General features: G+C 41.0%; 1 protein-coding gene across 1 annotated transcript; it reads right to left on the reverse strand.

Moving 5' to 3' along the window:
- Window positions 1-7,432: 7,432 nt before the first annotated feature.
- LOC111245993 (multidrug resistance-associated protein 1-like) lies at window positions 7,433-10,319 on the reverse strand. The gene is given in 8 exon segments (XM_086981874.1): window positions 7,433-7,660; window positions 7,662-8,338; window positions 8,529-8,586; window positions 8,691-8,913; window positions 9,379-9,424; window positions 9,427-9,921; window positions 10,048-10,159; window positions 10,221-10,319. Coding segments are annotated over 8 exon segments (1,938 nt in total).
- Between the last annotated feature and the right edge of the window lie 272 nt (window positions 10,320-10,591).

The following is a 10,591-nucleotide window of genomic DNA, read 5'->3' on the forward strand; positions in this document are numbered from 1 at the left end:
GTCCGCTTACGGGCAGCACATTCATAATCGCAATGATCGGTAGTGAGTCATTGGTGGTACTTTCCCTCTGTCAAAGTATACACTTTCCACCACTAACAAGCACATTTAGCTTGCAGTCTAAATTCTGCTACAGCCCGTCACGGATGCCCCGGCACAGCTGAATGATACGCTTTGTTCGCAGTGAGCTGAATAAAATATTAGCGCTAAACGGCGTGAATTTGGCCCTTTTGACATTGCATTAAGACCGCAACAACCTTCCGCAACATTCGCAAGTTGACCAAAGGTTCTACCTAGGCTGAATAGTAGTATCGTGTGACAAATATGAGGCAACTTAGGTGCTCGGTAGGCAGCGTGCGTCAAGGCAATACCGGGAAACGCAATGCCACTAATTATTGCATGCTAAAGTTACTCGTTTCATTCCTCTTTTTGCATTGAGCTCAAGTTACGAACTTTTATCTAATCGGAATGGTCTTTCTACCGCAGAGAAGGCTAGTCTTAGCTGAGAGCGCTCGATGGCACAGTCACTGCTACAGTTACGCAATGCGGTAGATCAGCTCCCTGGCAATTACATACCAATCCCACTGAGCGTTACAACATTGTATAATCATCCTTACTTCGTTACCTGTACTTTTATTTTAAGCAATCGCACTATGTCATGTGCGCTTTTCGCTAGAGATTAGAGATTTAAGCGCAGTTTGTATAGGATAAGTAAGTATAGAGTACTTCTCCGCGCTGAACACGGCCGGTCATCAATGGGGTCACGTTGACGACAGCAAGGAAGCGCCTCCTCTTTGGCGGATGACGCCCATTAGCACATTTAACAGTCACATTCGAGCAGTCCTAGGTGATACTCTATGGCGTATGAATCGTCGGAAGAGGTTGTCTTATTACTCAGCGTATTGTTGAGCTACAGAGATCCTATAGCTATTTTTATAAATTTAGGCAAGGTATCTCAGGAGACGCAACTTTATAAAGAAAATTACGCAAGTTTGCGTTTGCCAACAAAAAGCCTTCCCATCTATTGCGAACAGTTTGAAAAATATTCGTGGGGGGGGCAAACTCTGCCATCATGCATACAACACAAAATTATTTGTATCGATTTCTAAATTTGTTGTTTATTTCTTATTTAACTTTACGATACAAATCTGCACTATATCTTTAGGACATTAATTGAAATTGATTTAGAGGTGCAACTTAATCACACCGCAAATTAGATTTACTCTAATTACTCATTGATTGTTGAAAAACAATGTTGCGTTTCAAAATTAAAAAAAGATATGGATATTTTAAATAGATAGTACCTATCCTGTGGAAACAAAGTTTTTGTTTATCTACTAAGGAAAAGTCTTAGTGTAAAATAATATCACGAAATCCCATCATCACAGTTGTGACGTAAAAAGTTAATTGTGTTTAGCATAACTATTCAATAGCAGTGGTACAGTATAAAAAGCAGACATTTGATGCTCGTAGATGCTAACTAGTTAAAGTAAATAAATAATTTTTTCGCATCGATTTTTTCCGCTTAGGGGATGTACGCATAGACATTTGTGCCTGAACAGAGATCCCATATATAGAAGCCCGCTTTATAAGCTAATTATGAAGTATGGCTCAATTAGTCACCCTGCACCAGTCCTGCTTCCCTGACCGTGTCGTAGAATATTGACTTAGCGTTTTCAAGACACAAAGAAAATAAGCTTTGCTCAACTATTTGATCCTGGCCCGTGTCAATCACACTGTCCAAATCCAGGATCTTATTAAGGTGCTGTGCAATTTTGATTATGATACTATCAAGTAAATTTTTTTCCAGATTGTCGCCTAAATTGGAACTTCTGTCTCTGTCACTTCGTCTATGACAAGCATCCTTCTCCAATTCAGTGAACTATTTTTTGGCTCCGTTCGGACACTGCGAAGACCCTTGACCATCACCGTGTCAGAGATTTAATACATTTTAATGGTCTAGTATTTCTCCGAGAAATGAAGCACAACATCCAGGCGGGCAACAAAGCTGCTAGAAAAATTAGATAAGCAGTGTGACTCCAATAAGTTGGAAGGACATTTTTAAAAGTATATTAGCCACAACGAACAAGTGAGTTGGTCGAACCTAGCACAGTGTGCATAGGGAAGGGTACGCGTAGTATTCCGGTGTACTGCCGCTTCTTCCTCTCACGAGTCGCTCAGCCGGACACCAGGTAAAATGTCGACGACCTTTCTATATGTAACCTTGTTGTATTGCTTCGTAAAGAGGATGTTTTCCGTGATAGTTGCACTTCGAATCTAAGCTTGCTGGGGTACGTATACCGTAGGCCCCAGCAAGTCGACACAGCCTTCCATTAGCTCGAGGTCAAGCACGGATTATAAAAGAAACGACTTACCGAGGCGCGTCCTTTCCACGATAGTTACTAGCTCACCGGTTTCGGCAAACAGATCGACCTTTTTCCGTGCAAGACTTTTCTATAGCTCGTTCCGAAACAATGTGGCGCCGGATTTATGGCCGTCGAAATTCGCGGTGAATTCTTCTACGTTAAGTCTGCACGGCATCCACAAATATAAGGAATGGCGTAAAACGAGCGCCACATGGTGTTGAGCAGTGATGATGACATGAAAACTATGATAGCCTCGACCGTCGCTAATCATAATATAAGATAATATATATATCAGAGATAAGCGATAAGGGCGAACAACGACACCAGGAATGGCGTCACCGGCCAAAAGAACCTCAAAGCAGCTGTCAGTTGGGCGAAACGTTTAAGAGGTTCGTTCTCCTTGTAACGAAGATATTAGTGAAGGGGGTCTACTAACCGTTATATTCGAGAGAATCTCACGTCCATATTTCAGTCCAGTACTTTTCAGAATCCACTTGCCCAACTTAAATACTGCGATACCTCGATGCCACGGTTTCGCCTAAAGGAATCGTATCAGCGGTTGTGGAAATACCGACAAGACACAATGGACTGAAGAACCTCCAGAGCATGGCTGTACATACAACAGTATAGAATAGCCAACCGACCATGATACCGATGAAGACAGGCAATGCTTTAATTCTGTCCGCATCTACCGACAGCATATTAGCCGGTCTGCGTACTCTGTATTTGACGACTTCCGTTGATTTTCTGTCACCTCAATGATTGCTTTAATTTCGACGCTCAAATAAACGAGTATTTAGTAAAACCAGTGAAGCATCATCGCAAATAAGATGGACACTAGGAACGTTCGAGCCAAGTAGATGTATACTTTCCGTGCCAGCTCGTCATGTCCATTCATGTAAGAATCAGCGCGTTGAGAACAAGAAACGTTCTTGTCTTCAACACAGAAAAGAAGATCTGCAAGATTCAGCCGATGATCATTAAGACCAAATACGTCCTGAGAAATGGTCGCATCATACTAGTTTTTTTTACCTGTCGCCTGGTGCATTATTGTGGTGGCCGTCCGCTTTCAATACCATGTCATCCAAAGGCTGACGCAGATATATAAGGATTAACATTTACCGGAATCCCATGACGATCATGTCTGTAAAGAAACTATAAAAAACTTATAAAGGTCATGGAGCCGTACAGAAAGGATGTCGACTAACTGGATCATTTTGAGTTTCAAGAATATTCTCGCAGGACGCAGTAAGTGACAAATGTAAGCGGGTGATTGATAGATCAAATGATGTATTCTAACGGTTAAGATCTTTGAAGATTGGTCTCTATGGTCTTGAATACAGTAAGAACATAGATTGGCATCTCGAGAATAGTGGAAGTGCACATGAAGACATGGAGCTGGCAGCGTCTGGGTTGCGAAGCACATTAGCAACGAGCTTAGACTGGTTCGTGACCCAACTCGTGCATCCAACCATCACATCAGATAAACTTGGCACAGTGGAGTAGCTTGGTTGAGAGCCCATTTCCCGGACATGTGTTACAAAAGTAAGAATATGTGTTTCTTCTAAACAGCATAAATAGAATTGAAAAATTTGTGAGCACGGCATTCTCGAAGCATTTTTTGCATACTAGCGACTTGCTGCTCCAGAAAGGCTCCTTCAAAAAAGGGTAATCACAGGAGATCGGAGGCATTTCTCCGAATGATGATTTCTACTCGAAGAACTATAGCATAAAGCAGACTTTTACCGACGCATACACAAACACCTGACCGGTTATACAGACAAATGCGTTTTTTTGAGGTAGTGACCGTTATACCAGCTAGTTCAGTTGTGGTCGTTGTTACGTTGCGTTAGCCGGTCTACGAATGGCGCCTTTGGGTCTCATGTGGTTTACAAAGGTAAACAGCGAATGGCCAGCGATCAAAGCATGCTACGATCAGTGAACGAAGCACCGCAATAACCGTATGCATGTGGCCGTACACTCAACATGACAATATAGCAACGCCAGTCGTCATATGGGTAATCTCGACCACACCGGGGTTATATTCAAGGTAAATTTGCCACCGAGGGAGCATTTTGAACACCCCTTTGCACATAAATATTCAACGACTGTTCCTTAAGAATTGCGCACATTGACTCCCATGTCTGTTATGTTAAGTTCCCGTCGCTAGCAGACACCTTTCACCTGTGTAGAAGTGAAATTCAAAATGCTACAACCGCATTGTTCTAAGCCGTTCGTTGGTACTCAGACTCAGCGTTAACACAATACGATCGGCATCAGAAATAGCTGATACTTGTAGCTCGTGTCGGTTACGTTAAATTAATTATAGGGCTTTGGATCTTTTCGTCGTTCGACTCACGTGGGGTGGTTTATCGTTGGGGCACATCGAGGATTGGAGTGTGAAGCCGTGTAAAAATTCTTGAGAGTTGATTCAGATAATGGTAATTACTGACAGCCGCAGCTCAGTACACACGGTATAATTGTATTTTTCAGTAAGGGATCCATAAGCCGATAGCTTTAACCGGAGAAAAAAGTGAGAGAGGTGAGCCAAAACATTTGTTATGATGCCAGACAGTAGTTCTGGATTGTAGATACATTTACATCGCTGTGGTTCTATGTATATCTGAAACTGAATAGATCAGCTTATTTAAGAAGGGCTTCGATCAGATTATTCGTAAAAGCTACTGAATAGCTAGATCCCTGGATATTCTAAATGTCAATCAGTTAAATTCGAAGGTACCTTATCTGGTTTAGGGGTTAGAACAGGAATGCTATTCTGCGGGATCCATTAGTTATTTAGTTCTTATTACCGCTTGCAGGCTATTGGATATTAGCCCAGATCACTATGATAGCGTAAATATCAATTTACTAAGGAAAAAATACATTGAATCCAATTACTTAGAACAAAAATATTGTTGCGAAGAAATGTCGAGGCGTTTGCTTCTAGTTGACTTTTACAAGCCTCCAAGTTCTTCTTGAGACATAAATATTGATTCGTTGCGCTCCTTCGTTATTAGAAGGATGTTGGGATCGTTCTCGAAACGGAATCAATCCGACATAACATTTTGTGTGGTTAAAAAATATGTTTCTTTATTTAATCGTACCTTTCGTGTGTTACATATCAGGGGCAGGGCTTAAAATAGGAAGTGAGCCTGAAGCATAAACGGATGATCTATTGAAGGCCACCGCCATAGGATCACAAAAAACAAGAAGTAAAAACCCCCTAACAAATATTGCATTAGAGTATAAGGTTCAAGTGCTTGTGGTCATCGTCCTACATGACATAGAATAAATGAAGTTGAAGTAAAAACTGTTTTTCAGAGGTGGTTAGTCGTAAACCTTTAAAATATAGTAGTCATTCCCTAATATACCTAAGATTAGAGCCATAATTTTCTTATAAAATATTATATATAGTACAATGATTATAGTTTCGTAGAGAGATCGCAAAATACAGAATGATTGCATATTTAACCGTTAAACCTATCCTGACGACAGTGAGGCCTGAAGAAAAAATTTTTAAGGTATGCTTACTCGGCAAAATGCCGAAGGCCCGTCTATGTCTTCCAAAATCTTCCTGTCTTTAGAGAAAAACGAATCACCTTTTTGGGCCAAAATCTAATTTTTAAAAAAAAATGTTCCCATATATATTTTTAGGATTTTCAAATAATGAAATGTTCCTGATGTGCTTTCATATAGGTTGAAGTTGTCACTGTTTACGATAAATTTTTGCGCGTCCAATGGGCTGTTGACCAGTTTTTATTTTATTGGCAATTATTCAAAGCTAACATAACTGCGGAGAGATTTCTACTAAATTTGAAAAATTAAAAAAAATTCCAACGACTTACCAGTTTTAGGCATATCGATTACTTGAAAAGTATTCAACCATATCATATATTTTCTATAAAGAATAATAGATAAGACTCTGAATAATATTTAAAAATTATATTACGTAAGACATTTTTGTATACATTAGTAGTTTCTCTCTATTAAAAATGAGGAAAACTCACAAAAATAACATAACGGTGAACGCTAAAACGAATACACTTGAAGATATATATGTTTAATGGTAAGTAATTTGTCGCTCAAAAACGGTACTATAAAAGACATACGAAAAAAAAAATGAGGATCCTTTTATTTTTTGTTACAAATCAGTGTATTTGTATAATTCGACCACTTTGGATAGAGGGAGTCAATGTTAGTGCCGAGAACTCTGCAACATAGGCCCTATGCTAAATCTAGTTTTACCATTTAAGTAGCTCGAGGATTGTTTCGCCACATAGTTTCTATATTTCTGTCAAAACAGACCATTTCTGAAATGATCGAAGCACTCTTATCATAACCATAACTACATTAGAATATCAGCTATTAAAGGAAATGTTCATAAAAATATTTGTGCAGTCTTGCCACTTACTAAGGAAACCTTAACAATATTGCGAAGGTAAATTTTTAAACGCATACCGTAGATATTGCATAAGAATGTATGGCTTTCCAAATTCTATACTATATATACCTTTTTTTTTACATAATTTTTTTTAACCTGCATAGTACATGAGCGAACGCTTTCTTTGTTAGTAAATGTTGCCTGGCTTACACCCGCAGAATGAAACGTTTCCTTGTTCTTTCATTAAGTGACTGAAATTCGTTGAATAAATCTGACCAGAGGGAATGAGTGACATTTTTTTATTGTAGTTGTGCATGTTATTATTCCAGCGCGCTACTTAAAGTAATAAAGATTAGCAATACGTCCTGTATTTTATAGCAGTTATTATATCTAGAGAAGATTATTTTCTGTTGTTATGATGGTTGCCATTTGTAGCCGTACGTTGAAAATTATGTCAGTATTTAGGTCGACGAATAGCCACGCATAAGCTATAGCCGAATTATATATTTATAATGATTATAAGCAACTAAAATCAGGACCGCGCTCACAGACGGAGCTGGCCTGCTCCGTTGAAGCTGTTAAAAGGGTTAAAATTCTCGAGCTGAGCTAATCGACTGGTTCAACGCGTTAGTTACACATATGCTACTCTATCAGAAGCTATCCTCAAAAGATCCTATATGATTATTAGTCATTGCCTACAAGTCCTGCATTTTAGCCATGTCATGGAATAGCGATTTAGTGTTTTCAAGAAGCGAAAACGGTGGTCCTTTCTCAACGATTCGAGCCTAGTGTCATGACGATCACGGGGTGCAATTGTGATCATAGTACAATCGACAAAATCTTTTCGAATTATGGCTTGAATTAGCGCGCCTGTTTCGACGTCTGTTGCCTCGTCCATAACCAGAATCTTTGTCCTTTCGGAGGATAGCTCGGACCAGACACAGCAACTGCCGTTGACCTACTGAACGATTACTGCCACCTTTGGCAATTTCTACATCGAGTCTTATATCGTTAAACTGAGATTTAACGTGAGCCCGTTCAAAGGCACGCCAAATTTGTTCGTCAGTATACAACTCATTAGGGTCGATGTTGACCCGGAGACTGCCAGAGAATGTGACGGGGTCTTGATGTATAACGGTTAGTCGCCGTCGCAGATCATGAAGTCCTATTCTAGAGACGTCCATGTCATCGACCAAAATGCGGCCAGCAACCGCCTCAATAAACCTGAATAGTGAAAGTGTCAGGGACGTCTGCGCTGCACCGATTCGACCTATCACATCTATTTTTTCGCCGCTGTTGATCTCAAGATTAATCCCCTGAAGTACGAACTCGAAGCCCTTACGGTACCGCGTCGAGTACTCGTTGAACTTCACAGAGTCGTTTTTAGGCCAATCCGGGTCTTGTCTAGGCTCCATAATCCATTCGGCCACCGGCTTTATGTCAGAATATTCCTCTATTCGTTCTGAGGCTATAGTAGTGGCCTCTACTCCGGACGCGTTGTGAACGATAAGGTTGAATGCAAACGACTCGCCCATTGAGTACGGTACGATGAAGCCCGCTACTCCAGAATCGATACTGCCTTTTCGATTGACAACTGAAAGGTTTCCAATTAGACAAATTATAGTAGAAATTATGTCCAAACGTGTTCCAAGCCACATTTTTCCAAGGGAAAGAAGATAGCTGCAGTTTTGTGTCGTATCCACTTTAGCATCGGACAGCCCGACAAATAACAGCTCAGCTCCATAAGCTCGGGCACTGCTCATTTCTGAAAAATGATTACGTACTGGCGGCCGCGTTACTGATTCGATACGTTTTATCTGTCGAATGCTTCGCATGTAGATTCTTTGAAATATGAAATACAATGCCAGCTAGGGAAGAGACATAATGAGAAAATTAGGAACATTTATAGAGATAAGTACGAGAACCTCTAAGAATAAATTAGCTACCACCGGCAGCTGAATGTCCAACTGGTCTATCTCCTTCCCGAAGCAACTGAGAAGTCTGCACTAAGGAGTCGCATCGAAGAAACTCATGGGAGCCTTAATCACGGCTTGCAGCATGACGTTATGGAGCTTCCGCGCGGCCGTAATGGTTCTATTTGCGAGTGCTGCTATGCCAATGAATGAGAATACTCCACGAAACAACCCTGACGCAGCATAAATAAGAAGCCTATTCATACGATTCGTATAGTGTTCCGGTGTGTCATCAGCTTCATCTTCTGACCACTCAGTCAGCCAAACGCCAGATAAAATGTCCAAGGTTCGAGAACCAACGAAGCCAATAATGGTTATAATTGAAATTGTAAGTCCAACCTTAGAAAGGTATCGTCCATAGACGGAATAACTGATAGAGCCTGATTGCATACTTTTCCCCTTCATCAATTTCTGCGTATCATAATTATCAAAAAACTGAACGTTATTGTCGGACGTAAGAGTCATCGAACGCTGAAATGTTGTGGTATTGTCCGGAAATTCGTGCTCGGAGCTTATTGAAGAATTCGCTAAATTTCCCCGCGGAATTCTTGACATCCTCCTGGTAGGTTCCCTATTCTACGATCTCGCTATTTTCATTCAATACAATGATGTGATCGACGTTTGGAAGAATTGAAAGCGTGTGTTGGTGGCCAACACAAACGTTTTGTTCTTTAGCATTCCAGTATTACCGATAACGTTTCTGAATCGACATGTGCATCCATAGCGCTGAAAGGATCATCAAGTAGATAAATATCACAATTTTGGTAAACGGCTCGAGCCAATGAAATACGTTGTTTTTGCCCACCGCTAAGGTTAACACCTTTCTCTCCGATTTGGGTCTGTTCGCCATTAGGTAAGATGCTGAGATCAGTTGATAAACAGCACTTGTTAACGATGTTCCTATGTGCAGCCTTATTGTATTGCTTCATGATGAGTATGTTCTGTTTGATGGTTGCATTTTGAATCCACGCCTGCTGAGGTACGTATGCCACAAACCCCAGTAGGTCAACAGGGCCTTCGAGCAGCTTGAGTTTACGGAGCATGGACTGCAATAGGGACGACTCGCCAGAGTCCACCCTTCCCACAATAGCCACTAGCTCGCCGGTTTTAACGCCCAGATCGATCTTTTTTAGTGTAGCATTTTTTGCTATATCGTTCCAAGTCAACGTGGTAGCTTGCCAGTTGAGGGAGTTTTCGGCACGGGCTTATGGCCGACGAGACCCTTAACGACTTCATCCGCTTTAAGGCACCTCGATTCTCTTCACGAACACAAGAACTTGTACGGCATTTAATACTATATCTGGAACTAGGGCAAAAGGGAACCGCATACTATCGAGCAGTGATAGTGACACGAAGGCAACGTTGGCTTCGATTATCGTCAGATCATTCACGTAGAGATAAGCAATAAAGGCGAATAACGACACGAGGAACGGCGTCACCAACTAGAAAAATCTCAAACTGGCTGTTAGATAGGCAAAGCGTTTAAGAAGCTCGTTTTTGCACGAGGTCAGTGAAGGAGGTCTCCCAGCCGTACGGTTTTATGATCTTTATACTCGATAGGATTTCGCAGATGTATTTCAGCCGGGTATCTTTAAGGCTCATTTGTTTGACCTGAATGTTTCGTCAAAATGACGCTATTGCTCCGCTTAGAGACATCATAATAATGACCGCGGAGATACCGGCAACGCACGATGAGCCAAGAGTGCTACAAAGCATAGCTGCGGGTAAAATTATGGAGAATGGACAGCCGATCATGGTACCTATGTAGATTGAGAACGCATTGATTTTGTCCACATCCACCGACAGCATATTGACCAGTTCTCCCATTGTATACTTGCTCAGCTGAGCTCCGTTGACTTTTACAGACTTGCGTG

Source organism: Varroa destructor, unplaced genomic scaffold, assembly GCF_002443255.2.
Source record: "Varroa destructor unplaced genomic scaffold, Vdes_3.0 BEIS01000002.1, whole genome shotgun sequence".
Lineage (NCBI taxonomy): Eukaryota > Metazoa > Arthropoda > Arachnida > Mesostigmata > Varroidae > Varroa > Varroa destructor.